General features: G+C 32.2%; 1 protein-coding gene and 1 long non-coding RNA gene across 5 annotated transcripts in view; both read right to left on the reverse strand.

The window, feature by feature from the left end:
* The window catches only part of LOC147843375 (uncharacterized), a 704,457-nt gene that overhangs the window by 376,254 nt on the left and 308,221 nt on the right, over positions 1-19,982 (reverse strand). The window lies entirely within an intron of this gene.
* The window catches only part of xirp2a (xin actin binding repeat containing 2a), a 62,488-nt gene that overhangs the window by 18,371 nt on the left and 24,135 nt on the right, over positions 1-19,982 (reverse strand). For 2 of the 4 annotated variants that reach the window (XM_087256604.1, XM_087256603.1), the window contains exons 1-2: positions 10,428-10,559; positions 517-626 (exon numbers count right to left, since the gene is read on the reverse strand). Coding sequence is in view for 2 of the 4 variants with exons in the window: in XM_087256602.1 (XP_087112728.1) it covers positions 517-626 (110 nt within the window). In the remaining 2 variants the exon portion in view is untranslated. Of the gene's footprint in view, positions 1-516; positions 627-10,427; positions 10,560-19,982 lie in introns of those variants that run through there. The other 2 variants (XM_087256602.1, XM_087256601.1) reach the window with 1 other exon arrangement.

The raw sequence follows: 19,982 nt of genomic DNA on the forward strand, positions 1-19,982 counted from the left end.
TGCATGAAGTGTCCAATATTACACAAGCATTATATTTAGGTTAAATAAGTGTAGCACTAAAACATAAACATGCATATTGTCCTTTACTGTACAAATCCTAAACAATATTATGTAGTAAATAGTCATTTCTCCACAATAGTAGTCAATTTGAAGGAGATTTTCTAGACTTTAACTCTAATATTTGTTACTACTTCCATAAGAACACCGTGTGCTAATTCTTCATCTCTGCCTTCTTGCTTTATTTAATGCAACCCACATTCCCAAATGGGATCAATAAAGTTTAAATCAATTTAATGTTGGTTTCATCTATTATGTATTACAAAACCATTAAGAGCAGCATGCTCAAAGACTGAAAGGAGATATCATACAATTGTAAATATTAAACAGGAACTGTAAGTCCCTAAATAATAGTAATATAGAAAATATGAAGTCTCTGCCTAATTTCAGTGGATTAGTCAGTGGATTAACATATGTTTGTGTGTGTGTGTGTGTGTGTGTGTTCATGCTGGTAAATACCACAGATGGGCTTCTCTCCTCTTTGGTAGTGGCAGCTTGGTATAAGGCCAGTCTCTGTTTGAGAGGAACAGTCTCTCCGTCAGCGTGTGTTTCTCCTGCGCCGCCCGCAGCTAAAACACACAGACACACGTATCATATACTGTTAGTGCATGACACCACATTTTGGGCTTTTTGTGTGTTTTTATTTAGTCAAAAGAAAACATCAACAACTAGATTTTTTTTTCATTTGGTGTTTTTTTTTCTCCTGAATCGAGCTACAAATCTCTACTACCGCAGAACTTGCATACACCAAACTTCACAGTTTTATTCATTTCTGTATTCTCATGGTACAAAAAGAGTTAAGTGATGAAAAGAGATAGCCAAAAAATCTGTGACTTTTATTTAAAATTTGAAGAAAAAGAAAGAAAAAGAAACAAGGAATGTTTGTGCCATAAATGTTTGCAAATTAGTGCATATTTAATTAAATAATGCCTCATTTGTAAGTGGCAATCTTTTTAAATTGAGATTTATACATCACCTGAAAGCTGTATAAAATAACCTTTTCATTTAAGGGGTAGTTCACCCAAAAATGAAAATTCTGTCTTTATTTCTTTGCTTTTTTTTACTTGTTTTAAACCTTTACGAGTTCAAAAAGATAGTTTGGGTGACAAGGTGGCTCAGTGGTTAGCATTGTTGCCTCACAGCAAGAAGGTCACTTCTTGTGGAGTTTGCATGGTCACCATGTGTTTGTGTGGGTTTCCTCCGGGTGCTCTTTCCGGTTTTCCCCCACAGTCCAAAGACTGTGAATTAAATTATAAGTGAATTAAATAAACTAAATTGGTCGTCGTGTAGAAGTGTGTATGGATGTTTCCCAGTGTTGGGTTGCAGCTGGAAGGGCATGCGCTGTGTATTACATACAGTTGAAGTCAGAATTATTAGCCCCCCTGTTTATTTTTTCCCCAATTTCTGTTTAACAAAGATAATTTCTGTTAAATTTCTAAACATAATAGTTTTAATAACTCATTTTTAATAACTGATTTATTTTGTATTTGCCATGATGAATGTATGTAATGTTTTACTAGATATTTTTCAAGACACTTAACTAGGCTTAACTAGGTTAATTAGGTTAACTAAGCAGGTTAGGGAAATTAGGTAAGTTATTGCATAACGATGGTTTGTTCTGTAGACTATCGGAAATATATTGCTTAAAGGTGCTAATAATTTTGAAATTAAGATTGTTTAAAAATTTAAAACTGCTTTTATTCTAGCCGAAATAAAACAAATAAAACTTTCTCCAGAAGAAAAAAAAAATTATCAGACATACTGTGAAAATGTTCTTGCTTTGTTAAACATAATTTGGGAAATATTTAAAAAATAAAAAAACAAAAAATAAAGGGGGTTTAATAATTCTGACTTCAACTGTATGCTGGATAAGTTTGCGGTTCATTCTGCTGTGGTGACCCCTAATGAATAAAGGGACTAAGCCAAAGGAAAATGAATGAATGAATGAATGAATGATATTTTGAAGAAAACTGCAAACCTGTCACCATTTGTTTTTCCTGAAATTGATGTCAATGGTTACAGGTTTTAAGCTCTCTTTAAAATATCATCTTTTCAACAACAATAAAAGCAACTCATAAAGGTTTGAAACCACTTGAGGATGAGTGAGTAGCGAGTGCATTTTCATTTTGGGGTGAACTATCCCTTTAATGCATGGGCAACATTTGACAACTGTTTTAAAAATCTGCAATCTGAGGGTTAAAAAATCTAAATAAGGAGAAGATGGTCTTTAAAATGTCCAAATTCCATCCTTAGCAATGCATATTACTAATTAAAATATACATTTTTATAAGTTTATGATTGAACGTTTACTAAATGTCTTCATGGAAGGTGATATTTGCTTGATATTCTAATGATTTTTGGCATAAAAGAAAAATCAATAGTTTTATATTGGTTATTGTTATTGTTAATAGCTAATATTGTCTTTGTTGTCTAGGATGGCATAATTAAATATACAGTAATGTGAAAAATCAAAAAGCCTGACGGTGGTGGTGTCCTAACTTTTTCCTCAGTTAGTATATGCAGTTTTGTAGAATTACATTAACAGATGGTTTTGAAATGTCTTTTCTTCAGTTTTAATTGTTTGGTTATATTAATTTAACCGTTCTATTAAAATGGAGATTAAATAAATTTAAAAACCTTACAAAATACCCAGGCTTTCCCAGTGAGCAATTTTTTTCACATCACTGTAACATTTGATAAAACTTGTAATTTAAATGCTTGCAATACATAATGCAGTCAGTCCACTAAGGAAAATTGTTGATCGCAATTAGTTCATCTTTTTGCCCTGTTCACCTGCACGACTACAAACTTAAATAAATGCATTTCTTTAGCCTGATTTAAAGCTCATGACGGCTTCAGTCTTAGATTAGAGATGTCATCATCTGTCACTCTTTCAAGAGTAAATTTAGCCAAACAAAGTCCTCCTGAGAACAGGGATGTATTGTGACATGTAATGCTGACTCTCTGTCTGTCTCAGTCTCGTCTATTGATGGCTCTTGTGACAAGATGAGAAATGATGTCATAAAGTAAGCACACTGCTCTCATCAATCATTGTTTTGAAAGTTGGATCATCCAAGCATCATCACCAGCAGCTCAAAGACATTTACGCCTTTACACATTTAGATATGACCGAATACAACATAATGCAAGATTTCAAGCAGTAATCATTTATAATAGTAGGGCTGTTTTTATAGTATTGATTGATTAATTAATAGATTGATTTTCATTTAAATTCATTCGTTCATTCATTTTCCTTTGGCTTAGTCCTTTTATTCATAAGAGGTTGCCACAGCGGAATGAACCGCCAACTTATCCAGCATATATTTACACAGCGGATGCCCTTCCAGCTGCAACCCAGTACTGGAACACAACCATACACACTCATTCACACTCATACACTACGGACAATTTAGTTTATTCAATTTACCTGTACTGTATCTGTTTTAACTGTGGAGGAAACCGGAGCACGTAGAGGAAACCCAAACTAACACGGGGGGAACATGCAAACTCCACACAGAAACGCCAACTGGCCCAGCCGGGACTTGAAACAGCGACCTTCTTGCTGTGAGGCGACAGGGCTAACCAGTGCAGCCCTTAATTTAAAATGAATCAATATTAATTTGACAATACTGTTAAATTAAATCTTTAGAAAATGTACCTTTCCCCCTACAATATTGTTTATCATTATCCTTTATTATATCTTTCAGTAAAATTTTAGATTTTTTTATTGTTTTTAATTAATAACAGAGAATTAGAGATCTTTTTTATTTATTAACACTAAATGAAATGCTTGGCAGAACATAAAATAGAAATATTTCTTTCAGAATTTATATTTTATAAACATATTTTTATAGAATTTATTCATTAAATCATTTCCTTTTAGCTTTTGTATATTATATTATATTATATTATATTATATATTATATATTATCTGTCAGCGACAGTATTAGGATTTTTGTTTTCAATTTATTTTATAAATAAATGCATTTATAATACATATTTATTTGGATATTTCTTTTTAATTTACCCAAATTTTTAATAACACTATTATCATACTTTATTGTAATAATAAAAAAAGATCTATTTTAGGGTTAATTTGTAGCATTTACATATTTTAAAATTGACTTTTATATTTGATTAGCTTTTAATTACCTCTTTAATTCATATCTAGCTTGTCAATACCAACCAGATTTATGAAAATTGGTAGTAATTAATATTAGCGGTTGATACAAGGCTGCGTTGTATTATGTTGTTCATATTAGCTCACAATACCGTAGCATGTATTATAAAAAAATATTACGAATACATTTTCTTTAAAACATCATAACACAGCTGTAAAAATTCTAACTTAACACTATTATTATTTTAATTATTAATGTTAGTACTTTTATTATCATATGATTAATAAAGAAATCTAAGTAAAACTTTAGGTCACAATTCACGGAATTAACAAACCATTAACTAACACAACTATCTTAATAAACTAATAATAAGCTGTCTATTAACAATTAATAAGATACTAGGGTAGGATTTGGGTAGATTGCTTTTTAACAACTAATGAACACGTAAAATCTTAATAGCAGGCAGGTAATAAGCCAGTAGTTCATAGCATGAATGGTAATAAACTGAAGTGTTACTGAAATCTCCAGACATTCTAGGCAGACACATACTACTCTAGCTCTATCATTGGTTGCGCATTTAATATCCTTCGCTGACTGAATATTTCTAACCATATCTCTGCTGAAGATACAAGCCATCAGAGGATGCGCTGATGATTTCAGCCAGATCTTTACTCCCATGCTGCTTTTCTTGCATCAGTAAAGCATGACCGTATCACCATGTGACTGAGACATGTTCCCTGAACCGTTAATTTTAGCAGGGCAGTTATTCAGAGCACGCCGGTGTAAAACTAGCCCAGCAGAGGGAGAGAAAGAGAGTAAGACAGATCAAGAGAGAGAATTCAGGCTTTAGTTAAACAGAAATTCTACACCTGAGGCTATCTGACACTTTTCAAACACACTACAGACCCCGGGATGTGGAGACAGAGGGATCACGCACGCGTTTGTCATGCTGGTAGAGAAAGATGATGTTCGACATTCCCTAACACCGCAGGGGGTGTAGACTTTTGCACAGTACCGTGATGTGAAGTAACACACAGTACTGAGAGCGATTAAAGAAGACTTATTTTAAACCAAGGCCTGTTAGGTTCAGATTTCAGAGACAGAAAAGCGGGAGAGGCTAGAGAGACTTCCTAAAATGCAAAGCTGTGGGACGCCGTCTGTCACTTGTCTCCAATTTATTAAAAATTCCCAATAAAAATGATTGCAAAGTGAATTGGGATTTCATTGAGCAAGTGTCATGCGACTAAAACCAACGCTATCTTAGAGCAATTCGTAACTTTTTGATTTAGTGGCTAATTTGTATAAAATGGTACAATCTCATTTGGTACGATTTGCTTATCTCCCAATGATGGTTGGCTTTGGTTTTAAAATTCGCAAATTTTCCTAATACTGAACTCGCACGAATTAGCCATTAACAACTGACGAAATATGAAATAGTTACCTGATAGTTACATGAGTTTCCTCATGAGATCAGGCTGACTAAAAGTTTAAAAAGGTTCCTTATACACTCAAAAATAAATATTTTTTACTGCTTGTTTAATCTACTTATTTAAAGTTTGCTTAATCAACACAATTCTTGAGTTTTTTTTGGGAACAACCTGAATATTGTATGTTTAATCCACTGAAATTTCTAAAAACACATAAGTATACTTGATCAATTTATGTTGGGATAACATGAAGAAATTGTATGGAGACCAGCATTTTTTGTACAGTGTATTGCAGACAATTCATATTACTAGCATCATTTTTAAAGGAGACATACTTGACTCTTTCAAAAATATAAGCTGTCACTGAGCTGTCACATTTGTGTCTAAACGGTCCATGTTGGTATATCAAATCTTTTAATTAATACCTAAAAAGTACAAAAGTGTACCACTTCATGTTTTAAGAGATGTAAAATGTACTGTACCTGTTAGGAAACAACTTGAACCCCTTGGTTACATGAAAAAGTACCACCCCAGGAACAGCTCTTTCTAAAGAGTGTACACTCTTACATTACATTAAAAATTACATTTATTGTTTGTTTAAACAACTTATTAAAATGAGCTAAAACAACACAATTCTTGAGTTTTGTTTTGGGACAACTAAATTGTTTTTTGTTCAATCCACTTAAATTGTCAAAGAGGTTAACTTAATTTCTTCATGTTGTCCCAACACAAATCAATTGAACCCAGCATTTTTTACGGTGCACAGTTGAAGTCACAATTAATAATAATAAAAAAAAAAAAAAAAAAAAAATATATATATATATATATATATATATATATATATATATATATATATATATATATATATATATATATATATATATACACACACACACACACACCCCCCCCCCCACACACACACATATAAATATATTTCCCAAATGATGTTTAACAGAGCAAGGAATTTTTCACAGTATTTCCTATCATATTTTTTCTTCTGGAGAAAGTCTGATTTGATTTATTGATTATTTATTGATTTATTTCGGCTACAATTAAAGCAGTTTTTACTTCTTTAAAAACATTTTAAGTTTATTATTATTAGCCCCTTAAAGCTATATATTTTTTGATTGCCTAAGAAACAAACCATCATCATACAATGACTTGCCTAATTACCCTAAGTTGCCTAATTAAGCCTTTAAATTGCAGTTTAAGCTGAACACTAGTGTCTTGAAAAATATCTAGTCTAATATTCTGTACTGTCATCATGGTGAAGATAAAATAAATCAGTTATTAGAAATGAGTTATTATAACTATTATGTTAGAAATGTGTAGAAAAAAATCTTCTCTCATTTAAGCTGAAATTAGGGAAAAATATACAGCGGAGCTAATAATTCATAATTCAGGAAGGCTAATAGTTCTGACTTCAACTGTATGTGCATCAGGCAGATGGTGAGGCTATCCCACTGTACAGTACATGGAAGCAGCCCCGGATGCAGTTGTTCTAGGAACATGGGAAGTTAAAACAATTACACTGAAGAGCTGTGCATTCAGAATTTCCAGATGAACATACATTGGATCAGCTTTTTGTGTTTGTAATGCAGTATGGACTATTGTAGCACCTGCTGCATCATCATGATCAAATGCCAAGGCTGTAAAAATAAATAGTTAGCCATAATGATCATGAGACATTTACATGCGTCATGAAACCTGTTAAGGGGGGGAGGCGGGATTCCATTGCAATTTGGCAAAATTTCCTGTTTTTTTTTTCCCCAAAACTTACATGTTTTTATTAGAAATATTTGCAATTTCAGTTTGCACTGAAGTTGGTTTTAAATATTTTTTTTTCATATGACTTGAAAACGATAACTTGAAATAGGGTCAAATTATTTTACAAATTAACTTAAAAACATATGTCATATTGTCATTTATTAACGAATGTACCGCTTTGTTTTATAGGCTTTATTCCAAATCATTATCATAAATTACAGTTGGTACAAAAGGTTGCTGCTCAACTTATCACATCTCACTTATTCGGCAACAATGGGGTTCACTTATAAACACTCAACAACTTGGCTTCTTAGACCTTCTTTATATACAGTATATTCTTCCTTAAGTAACTAACTTTAAGATCAGCTTCTACACTAACTCTTGCTCTCCCAGGTGCTCCAAAATCTTCTTTGGGGTCAAGAGCTTTGGTTGTGATGTTCCCTATTCATGGAATTCACTTCTTATAAAAGTTTGCAATAGTTCAAGTCTTCAGGTTCAGGCAGGTGTTTAAGTAACTTTTTACAATGTCTGTTGTTGCATTGATTTCATTGCACTGCCACTGTTTTATAACAAAAGTGTCAAAGAGTCCTATGAAAGACGCCTATAAATAAAGTGTATAATTATGACAATAATATTAATAAGTTAACATAACATGATCTTATTGATCATATCAATTATTTTCTGTGCTGCATTCAAATTTTCAACTTCTTTAATAACTATGTCTTTTATAACATTTAGATTACCTTCTGTCAACTAATAGAAATGCGCATTTATTAAATTAGACTACTTTTTGTTATTTTGATGTCTTCTCAGCAGACACAGGACGTTAACATAACTTCTGATTGACGTTGTACCCCAACGTCACGGGACATTACATTTTAAAAATTGGAAAATCGGGTTGGCGTCAGAAGCCATCGTCTGGCCGATGTCAATACCCAAAGTTGGACAGACGTTGCAATTTGTTTACTTTCCAACACAACTTAAAATCAACCAAATATCAACGTCTAATGATGTCACAGCTTGACTTTATTTAATATGACCTCTATCACATGTTATGGTTACCATACTTGATGAATAAATGTCAGTATTTGACGTTAATATGACGTTGGTTTAAGGTGTTGGCTCGATGTTGGATTTTGCTCACAATCCAACACAACCTAAAATCAACCAAATATCAACATCATTTCTTGTTGTTATTGGAATTCATAATACCATTGCTTCTAGATGCTTGTGACCTAAATCTAACCTAATATTAATGTCTTATGATGTTGTGTGTCTGCTGGGTTACTGTGCTGGTTTTGGTTTGCTATCAGTACTTTTAGTGCTCTGTGTGTTAATGATATTTGCTGAGTATAAGATTGATCTGTATGAGTATGGGTGTATGTGTGTGTGTGTGTGTGTGTGTGTGTGTGAGCATTATGTCAGTAGGCCTGTAATATTCTAGACTGTGCTCTATGGAATGCAGCTGTAGCTTACAGGCTAAATTCAGAAAGTCGTTCTTTAGGACTCTATTCTGAGACGCTCATGAAGTGAGACGATATATTTATGCATATGACAGGAACTGCCTGACATCAACCACAATGCATGTTAAGATAAATTTATTATTATTATATTGTATTATTTTTATATTTATTAATCCAAATTAGGTTTATTCTGTTAATTAGCAAGAAATTGTTCATATTTACAAAATGCTCAGAAATCAGTCACAACTTATTTAAAATGAGCTAAAACAAGACAATTCTTGAGTGTTTTGGGGAAACTTAATTGTTTTATGTTCAATCCACTTACATTTATTATTTGCAAGAAATTGTTCATATTCACAAATTGCTCAGAAATCATTAACAACTTATTTAAAATCAGCTAAAACAATTTATTAATTAAATACAAATAAATATATAGATATAAAAAATACAAAAGCAAAGTAAGCAAATGTAAAGATTAAAACCGAAAATCCAATTCAAACAACTAATATAAACTGCAATATGTATTTGTTTTATAGATAACAAAAGAACCCTTTTGTTACTTTCTGTCCTCATTAATATTCATTTTGTCCGACTCCATTATGATGTAACAGTACGCCATGTGTCTTCCTCATGCATTCTTAATGAAACGTGTGCATTCATTCTCTTTAAACCGGAAAATGTGTTATGGTCACTAGTTTCAACTCAACCCAGTTTAACTTTTTTCAGAGTCAACAAGTCATGGCAACCTGTTTCTATGATAATTTAGCATCAAAACAAGTTCAACTGTGTTTTCAACTTAATTAGATAAGCCAGTTTAATATAATTATAAGTTAGAAAGACTTATAAAGCTAAATTAATTCAATATAAAAATTGGAAGAAACCATTAATTTGTATTTACAGTAAATCATAACAACATGTTTTATGTTAATTGAACTTATCACAACAATTTAACCAGATTTAAACATATTTTCTTCTGTCCGGCAAGTTAATTAAGTCAGATTACCGTTATTTAAATTAGAAAAACTTATAAAGTTAATTTGATTCAACTTAAAAATATTAAAGCAATAAAAGTTCAGCATTCAAGCTGATTAAATTTGTTTTAAGTTTAATTATTTAAGTTAAAATGGTAATTTGATTCAATTGGCACCCATTTATTTACAGTGATGTTAACCATGTTGCATTTTTTTTTTTATTAGTCGTGCAAGTGATTGAATCACTTTATTGTAATTTAAGTTAACTTTTTGACACCTTTACAACTATTTAATATTTTATCTTTTCTCAAAAACCTAACAGTCACATCTTTGGTTGAATTTGCTGTTATGCATCTTCCAAATCAATCACTGTAAAAAAAAATCTGGTTGCCTTAATTTTTTAAGCTGAATTAAATTAATCTTATGAGTCCATTGAACTGATATTATGTTAAACTGACTTTAAACAGCTTGTGTATCTTAAAAAAATAATTTAGAACTTAGTTTAACAAGTTAAAATGAACTGAAAACATATACTGTCTTGACTAATTGATCATATCATTTTTACAGTGTAGTCTCTAGTCTAGGCTATAAGCCCAAGCAGTTCTGTTGAAGCGCACTCACCTACAGAGGCCCGACGTTTCCTCTATGCACCCCCAATTTACTCTCGCCTCCCCTGGACAATCCCGAGAGCCCTAGAAAGTGTGTGTTTTGGAGACCAGCTCCAGTCTAGTGTGCGCTTGAGCTGTGAGTGATGGAGGACAGGAACAGCTGCTTGTATTTTAGAGGCTCCAACCATCACCCTCCTCCTGATGGCCAGTCTGAGGCCTTTTTTTAGATGAGCTACTCAACATGCCCTTAACCTGAAGTCACTGAGAGACAGACAGACAGACAGACAGGCTGAGGGGGAGAGACTCTCTGTCCCACAGATTGTAGGATCCATTCATACTTACGTTTAATGAAATGATGGCAATAAACAGACTATAATTGTGTTGAAAGGTATACAATGGGCTATTTTGGTATTTATTCGCCCTCATGTCAGTCTTTTTATACAGAGGTGGACTGGTAAATACAGTTGAAGTAAGAATTATTAGCCCCCCTGTTTATTTTCCTCCCTAATTTCAGTTTAACAGAGAGAAGATTTTTTCAACACATTTCTAAACATAATAGTTTTAATAACTCATCTAACAATTGCTTTATTTTATCTTTGCCGTGATGACAGTAAATAATATTAGACTAGATATTTTTCAAGACACTTCTATACAGCTTAAAGGTACATTTAAAGGCTTACCAGGGTTATTAGGTTAACTAGGTTAGGGTTATTAGGCAAGTTATTGTATAACGACGGTTTGTTCTTTAGGCAGTCGAAAAATATATAGTTTAAAGGGCTAATAATTTTGACCTCAAAATGGTTTTAAAAACATAAAAAAATGTGTTTATTTTAGCCGAAATAAAACAAATAGGAAGAAAAAAATATTGTGACATGATGTGAAAATTTCTTTGCTCTGTTAAAAATTATTTGGGAAATATTTAAAAAAGAAAACACATTAAAAGGGGGCTAATAATTCTTACTTCAACTTTAGTTCGATAAATAACAGTTCATAGTGATTGTGATACTAGTTTTATATGACATTTAAATTGGAGTTAAAGCTTTTTGTTGTTTTTAATAAGTTTCTAGAAAGTAAAGTACATAGATTTTTTATTTTAAGTACATTTTAGACTTAGTAATAGTATCATTTTGATATATTCATTTTAGTTTATTGAACCAATTTCTTTTATTTATATATCTTATGTTTTTGTTTTCATTTTGCCTGCATTTCAGTCATTTTTTTTTATGTTCCTACATTAATTTACTTTTATTACTACTACTAGTAGTGTGAGTTATTGGTGAAATTTTAAATTGTGAGTGAACTATTCCTTTAGAAGTGTAATAAACCAGCCTTATCTCACGAGGAAACGTAAGTATTTTACGTTTTGTTTTAAGTTCAGTCGTACGAAAATGTATGATTTTAAAAAGGAGGTGTCGCACCCACCACTAACCCCAACCATCATTGGGTGATAAGCAAATTGTATTAAATTGTATGAATTAGATCATGCGAATTCATACGAATTAGCCTCTAAATCAAAAAGTTATGAGTTGCCGTAAGATTGCGTTGAATAAACCATGGCATTGAATGTTGCGCGAACTGCAAAAACTCTTGAAAAGAGGTGCAGTATGCTTACTGGAGAAAATAAATAAAAAATATGTCCAAATATGATTAAAGTTGTCAGTACACAGTGTTTTTGCTATATTTTAGTCTTTTGAAACAAGTAGAATGTTTTTTTTTTATGTGTCAGCAATAAACATTCTCTGATAATCTCAATGAATGTGAACAACTGTGATCAGTTTAGGAGTGAAACATTCAGCAAATTATTATTATTTAAATATTGGTCTGTTCCTTACAAAAAACAATAGTATGATTTGAGAGAACTTAAAGGGCATATTTCATATAAATAAGTTATATGAGCCAGCTCTGAGCCAATAGAAGTTCATGTTCAACAGATGGAAACTTGTGGAAATTTTGAACTGTTGTGTGGAAAATTCTTCAAAAATGCCTCTTTTGTGCTTTGTGGAAAAAATAACATAAAGGTTTGGAACAACACGAGAGTGAATAAATTATGACCAATGAACTTTCTCCATGGAAGTTGCTCACAGCAGGTGACAGCTGTGATTAATGTAACACACTTCCAGAAAAATCTAGTGTGTGTGTTTGTGTGTTGGTGTCAGGGTCAGAGACAGGTCACTCAAAACCACAGAAATGAAAACACTCATAACAGCTTCAAAATAAAGTCCAGCAACATAACTGTTTGACACGCAGGGACAAACCAATTATTCAAATAAATTATTACATTTATACATTTAAAGTTCAATATCAACATGTATATTAACTATATAGCCTAAATATTAACATATTAAAACATGATATATTTCAAATAACATATTTTATTATGTTATAAATATAGTTGCACATCTACTGTTAAAATCCTAATCCAAGGATTAAATAATTCTAACCCTAGGGCATTTTAAAGCTATTATATTTACATAAATATTCACATATAAAAACATTATTTATTTCAAATAACATATTTTAATATTTTTAATAACTTCAGTTGCACAATTATTGTTTTAATCCTAATCCAATTAATAAATAATTCTAACTTTCATGTAGTTTTGTCTATTTATATTAGGCTATAATAATTACATTGACTGAGCAATTATAGGAGCCTGAACCCACACCTAATTGTAATAACGCATTACTAGCATATTTCTAACATTATTAGCACACTGCTGTAAAATTAGCATATTATTAGCCTGTTCATCATCAATTAGTAAACTGCTTACATGATTTAACATGTTTGTAGCAAGTTTCTAACATGATTTTATCAAGTTATAATGTTTTTAACACAATGCTAGCGTGTTTCTTGCATGATATGGCACACTGTATCATGTTTTAGCACATTGCTAACATGCTTCTGGGATGATTTAACACTCCGAGCATGTTTTACAAATGATAGAAGGATTTATCACATTGTTAGTATGCATCTAGCATAATTATTACTATTGTGGCATGATTAATGTGCTGTAAGAATGACCTACCACACAGTTAACACAACTGTAAAAACAGCATATGCTGGTTAGGTACAGTAGGTTTTGATATAAAGCTGCTGGTTTCAAGCTGGTTCTTGCTGGTCATAAGCTGGTTTAAGATGGTTCATTGCTAGTCATATGAATGTCTTAAGATGGTCTTGACCAGCAAGAACCAAGAAGTCAAGTGACCAGAACACATTTTAGGACATACATTTTATGTTTGTTTTGCTATATTTGTAATTTTGTCTTTAAAAAAGTATTTAAAAATAATATGTTTAATCCAAACTGTGACAAATGCCATGCTGAACCTGCAAATCTATAGTTCACATGTTTTGGACCAGTCCAGCTTTGATTCCTATTTTGGGAGTCTGTTTTTGATTCATTTTCAGAAATGACATCTGTTAAAATTGATCCTTCTTCATTAATTGGCCTGTTTGGAGTTCTACTCCCTGACTGAGTTATCATTTTACTTTTCTGAATTATTAGCTTTTCTGCCATTATTAGCTAGGTTATTATTAGCGTTGTATTTTGTTACAGTGGAAGTCTCATCAACTCCCATCCCATACTCAATGAATTAAAGACACCTTATTTTTTGTTAAATTAGAAAAAATTTAACATACTCTTCGAAGTTTGGTGACCAATTTTTTTTCAACATTTGGTTGCCATTCTTGGAGCAAGGCAAATCTCTGAAACGTGAAGCAGTTACTGTTGAATGAATGGTCTTCCGTCTTTCACTTACACCTTCCAGAAGAGTACTAGTTCTGATATAGCACAAGCATACAATTTTCATTCAATTGTATACAAGCATACAATTTTCACCCCCCCCCCCTTCTTTTTTCTTTTGGTATCAATATTTATTTTGCTTAATGCTGTCAACCATGCTGTCAACCTCACCTTTCGGTACTGACCTGTTTTGTTTGGTTTAATTTGTAAAATTAATGCACATCATATATTGTTTATGCACATCATATACTGTTTGTTGCACAATATGAGGATTATAGCGTGGTTAATTTTTATTTTTTAATCAATTTTGTACTGTATATATATATATATATATATATATATATATATATATATATATATATATATATATATATATATTTCTTTTCTATCTGTACTGTTATTTTCTCTGTTACTTTTGTTTGATAAAAGTCATAAAAATCTTATAAATAAATTATTCAATTGTGTTTTTTGTAATGCATTTGAATCAATATAATTTAAAGTAATAGATTTGTTTATGTAAATGTCATGATTTACAGCCTTTTCAATGTAAAAGTATTAAACCAACACCTTGGCTTTTGGTGTATTTTTATTTTACTGCCAACTTTAGTTGAATATTGTGAAGTGGTGGACTTACAAAAAAGTACAGCAATGTAAAAAACAAGTAAATTTCGTATTGTTGTAACAAATTTATTAGCTGTAAATTGCTCAACAACATTTTAGTGTAATCCATTTTACAGCAATTTACAACATTTTACAAGATTTCATTGGCAAGTTATTCCTTAAAAGTCTACAGGAATTTTCTTACAGTGTGCACATACTGTAATATAAAGTGCAGCTAAGGTAAGTGTATGTGGCTAATTAAGAGTATTACTCATTAATAAAATGGACAGTTAAGCTACAGCAAGGACAACATAAAAATTTAAGTTTGACCAAAATGGTGTAGTTGAATGGACTGGTTATGGAGGATATTCTCTCCATAAATAAAAATAAACAACAAATAAGTGGCAACACGGTGGCTCAGTAATCAGCACTGTCATCTCACAGCAAGATGGTCACTGATTCGAATCCCGGCTGAGTCAATTGGCATTTCTTTGTGGAGTTTGCATGTTCTCCCAGTGTTCATGCGGGTTTCCTTAGGGTAGACCTTAAATCTAAGCCCTAGCCCGGCCCTGACTTGAGACACACAGGCTATAGCCCTGCCCTTGTCCAACAGCTAATCAGCTAATGTTTCCTGAGATTGAAATAAGAATATAGGATGATGAGGCGGGGCGGTGCTATATATGCGTAACTTGGAATAAAACCCTGCAGCCCACCTTGGATTTACAAGTTGAGCATTGTGCATAACCAGTTGGCTCATCATTTAAAGTTTTCACTATTTGATAACTTGACCAGTAGTTTTCCTTTCTGCATTTTTCACAGTTTTAAGTTCGCCAATGGCAATTTTTCTCTTTACGTTCTCTATTGCACGTGGGTGGAAATGTATATGTGCATGGCATCACAGGCACTTCCGGACTGATATACAGTCTGTGCTAGCTAAGATGTGAAAATTGGCCCACAACCCGGCCCTAGCGGCATAAAAAAGTCTATGTGAATTGAATAAACTAAATTGTCCATAGTGTGTGTGTGTATATGTGTGAATGTGTATGGATGTTTCCCAGTACTGAATTGCAGCTGGAAGGGCATTCGCTGCGTAAAGCATATGTTGTATAAGTTGGCGGTTCATAATGAATGAATGAATGAATGTAGTGAAGTTCACATCCTTTTCTAAATGAAACAAACAACACATTTCTGTTTACTAGGATACTAAGATATAACTTCTGATTTTCATTTATGTTTATTTTATGCAAAAGAGTAAGCGATGTGAAGTTCACTTGCTGCACACACTGTTGTGACAACAGGGATCTGTCACGCCACATCTAATAGCGGGAAAAGCACATTTATTGTTTCTATTTTTAGAATGTGAAAGCTGAGACAGTATTAAAAGTAACAAAAGACAAAGGTTTTGTTATTAGGCACGCTAATATTTACTGAACACTATAAAACAATGACTGTGGGTTTTATGGTAAAAACTAAAAATGTTACAGTAAAAATCTGTTACCTGGTTTACAGTAGATTACAGTGCACGACACTACACTTTTTAGCTATTGTTAACATTGCTATAGTTCTTTTAATGATTTTCATAAGTTACATTAGAGTTCAATGTTACATCTAATGTTGATACATAATGTTTACTGCAGTATTTAAAATGTTAAAAAGACAAAAAAACGTTAATTATCTGCACTGTTAAAAATCCAACGTTCCACACAATCGATTTGTGTTAGGATAACCTAAAGAAATTAAGTTAACGCATATGTTTAAGTGCTTTGAACATAAAACATTTAAGTTGTCCTCAAAAAAAGTTCAAGAATTGTGCTGTTTCAGCTCATTTTAGCTTCATCGTTTAAACAAACATCATTTTTGGAGTGTGTATTTGGCTTTTATTGAGTTTTATCTAAATATAAGTTTAAACTGTTAAAGTATTTGAATGAATTAAAGTATTAATTATTCGTGTTTTGGGCAGTCACCACCATTATTGAGCGCCTTTTTATATTAGTATGCTTTTCTGCTTGAGGAAAAGCCGTTTGAGATGAGCTTTGGCTTGTCTACACCACCTGTTTTTGGTGGTTTTGTGTGTGTGTACTGTATATCAAAGGTACATTGTATGTTAATACTTAAAAAACGTTAATTATTGAAATATTGTAGTTTACTGTAAATTTACAATCATTTTAACTGTATTTTAACACAGCCACCATTTATTTTACAGTTCGTTTTTTTCACAGTGGATTTCATGCATCAATAGAAAGCAGCTAAAACACTGCTATTTAGATTTAGGAAGAAATATGAGTATTGATTAAGAAATTAAGACTCTTAATCAAGCACTAGCATCCACACAGCTGTTATTGATTAACAAAACTGTTACAGTGTATCCTTGTTAATCAGATAGTTCACTTAAAAGTAAAAATGTACTCATAGTTTGCTCTGCTTCAAATGGCTCCGAACCTTTTTGAGTTTCTTTATTCTGTTTATTATTAGCGTTGTATTTTGTTACAGTGGAAGTCTCATCAACTCCCATCCCATACTCAATGAATTAAAGACACCTTATTTTTTGTTAAATTAGAAAAAATTTAACATACTCTTCGAAGTTTGGTGACCAATTTTTTTTCAACATTTGGTTGCCATTCTTGGAGCAAGGCAAATCTCTGAAACGTGAAGCAGTTACTGTTGAATGAATGGTCTTCCGTCTTACACTTACACCTTCCAGAAGAGTACTAGTTCTGATATGGCACAAGCATACAATTTTCATTCAATTGTATACAAGCATACAATTTTCACGCCCCCCCCCCCCCTTTCTTTTTTCTTTTGGTATCAATATTTATTTTGCTTAATGCTGTCAACCATGCTGTCAACCTCACCTTTCGGTACTGACCTGTTTTGTTTGGTTTAATTTGTAAAATTAATGCACATCATATATTGTTTATGCACATCATATACTGTTTGTTGCACAATATGAGGATTATAGCGTGGTTAATTTTTTTTTTAATCAATTTTGTTCTGTTATATATATATATATATTTCTTTTATTTTTTATGTTACTTTTGTTTGATAAAAGTCATAAAAACCTCATAAATAAATTATTCAATTGTGTTTTTTGTAATGCATTTGAATCAATATAATTTAAAGTAATAGATTTGTTTATGTAAATGTCATGATTTACAGCCTTTTCAATGTAAAATTATTAAAACAACACCTTGGCTTTTGGTGTATTTTTATTTTACTGCCAACTTTAGTTGAATACTGTGAAGTGGTGGACTTACAAAAAAGTACAGCAATGTAAAATACAAGTGAATTTCGTATTGTTGTAACAAATTTATTAGCTGTAAATTGCTTAACAACATTTTAGTGTAATCCATTTTACAGCAATTTACAACATTTTACAAGATTTCATTGGCAAGTTATTCCTTAAAAGTCTACAGGAATTTTCTTACAGTGTGCACATACTGTAATATAAAGTGCAGCTAAGGTAAGTGTATGTGGCTAATTAAGAGTATTACTCATTAATAAAATGGACAGTTAAGCTACAGCAAGGACAACATAAAAATTTAAGTTTGACCAAAATGGTGTAGTTGAATGGACTGGTTATGGAGGATATTTTCTCCATAAATAAAAATAAACAACAAATAAGGGGCAACACGGTGGCTCAGTAATCAGCACTGTCATCTCACAGCAAGATGGTCACTGATTCGAATCCCGGCTGAGTCAATTGGCATTTCTTTGTGGAGTTTGCATGTTCTCCCAGTGTTCATGCGGGTTTCCTTAGGGTAGACTTTAAATCTAAGCCCTAGCCCGGCCCTGACTTGAGACACACAGACTATAGCCCTGCCCTTGTCCAACAGCTAATCAGCTAATGTTTCCTGAGATTGAAATAAGAATATAGGATGATGAGGCGGGGCGGTGCTATATATGCGTAACTTGGAATAAAATCCTGCAGCCCCCCTTGGATTTACAAGTTGTGCATTGTGCATAACCAGTTGGCTCATCATTTAAAGTTTTCACTATTTGATAACTTGACCAGAAGTTTTCCTTTCTGCATTTTTCACAGTTTTAAGTTCGCCATTGGCAATTTTTCTCTTTATGTTCTCTATTGCACGTGGGTGGAAATGTATATGTGCATGGCATCACAGGCACTTCCGGACTGATATACAGTCTGTGCTAGCTATGATGTGAAAATTGGCCCACAACCCGGCCCTAGCGGCATAAAAAAGTCTATGTGAATTGAATAAACTAAATTGTCCATAGTGTGTGTGTGTATATGTGTGAATGTGTATGGATGTTTCCCAGTACTGAATTGCAGCTGGAAGGGCGTTCGCTGCGTAAAGCATATGTTGTATAAGTTGGCGGTTCATAATGAATGAATGAATAATTGTAGTGAAGTTCACATCCTTTTCTAAATAAAACAAACAACACTTTTCTGTTTACTAGGATACTAAGATATAACTTCTGATTTTCATTTATGTTTATTTTATGCAAAAGAGTAAGCGATGTGAAGTTCACTTGCTGCACACACTGTTGTGACAACAGGGATCTGTCACGCCACATCTAATAGCGGGAAAAGCACATTTATTGTTTCTATTTTTAGAATGTGAAAGCTGAGACAGTATTAAAAGTAACAAAAGACAAAGGTTTTGTTATTAGGCACGCTAATATTTACTGAACACTATAAAACAATGACTGTGGGTTTTAATGGTAAAAACTAAAAATGTTACAGTAAAAATCTGTTACCTGGTTTACAGTAGATTACAGTGCATGACACTACACTTTTTAGCTATTGTTAACATTGCTATAGTTCTTTTAATGATTTTCATTAGTTACATTAGAGTTCAATGTTACATCTAATGTTGATACATAATGTTTACTGCAGTATTTAAAATGTTAAAAAGACAAAAAAAACGTTAATTATCTGCACTGTTAAAAATCCAACGTTCCACACAATCGATTTGTGTTAGGATAACCTAAAGAAATTAAGTTAACGCATATGTTTAAGTGCTTTGAACATAAAACATTTAAGTTGTCCTCGAAAAAAGTTCAAGAATTGTGCTGTTTCAGCTCATTTTAGCTTCATCGTTTAAACAAACATCATTTTTGTAGTGTGTATTTGGCTTTTATTGAGTTTTCTCTAAATATAAGTTTAAACTGTTAAAGTATTTGAATGAATTAAAGTATTAATTATTCGTGTTTTGGGCAGTCACCACCATTATTGAGCGCCTTTTTATATTAGTATGCTTTTCTGC

This window comes from Danio rerio, chromosome 6 (assembly GCF_052040795.2).
Source record: "Danio rerio strain M-AB ecotype USA chromosome 6, GRCz13ab, whole genome shotgun sequence".
NCBI classification, from domain to species: domain Eukaryota; kingdom Metazoa; phylum Chordata; class Actinopteri; order Cypriniformes; family Danionidae; genus Danio; species Danio rerio.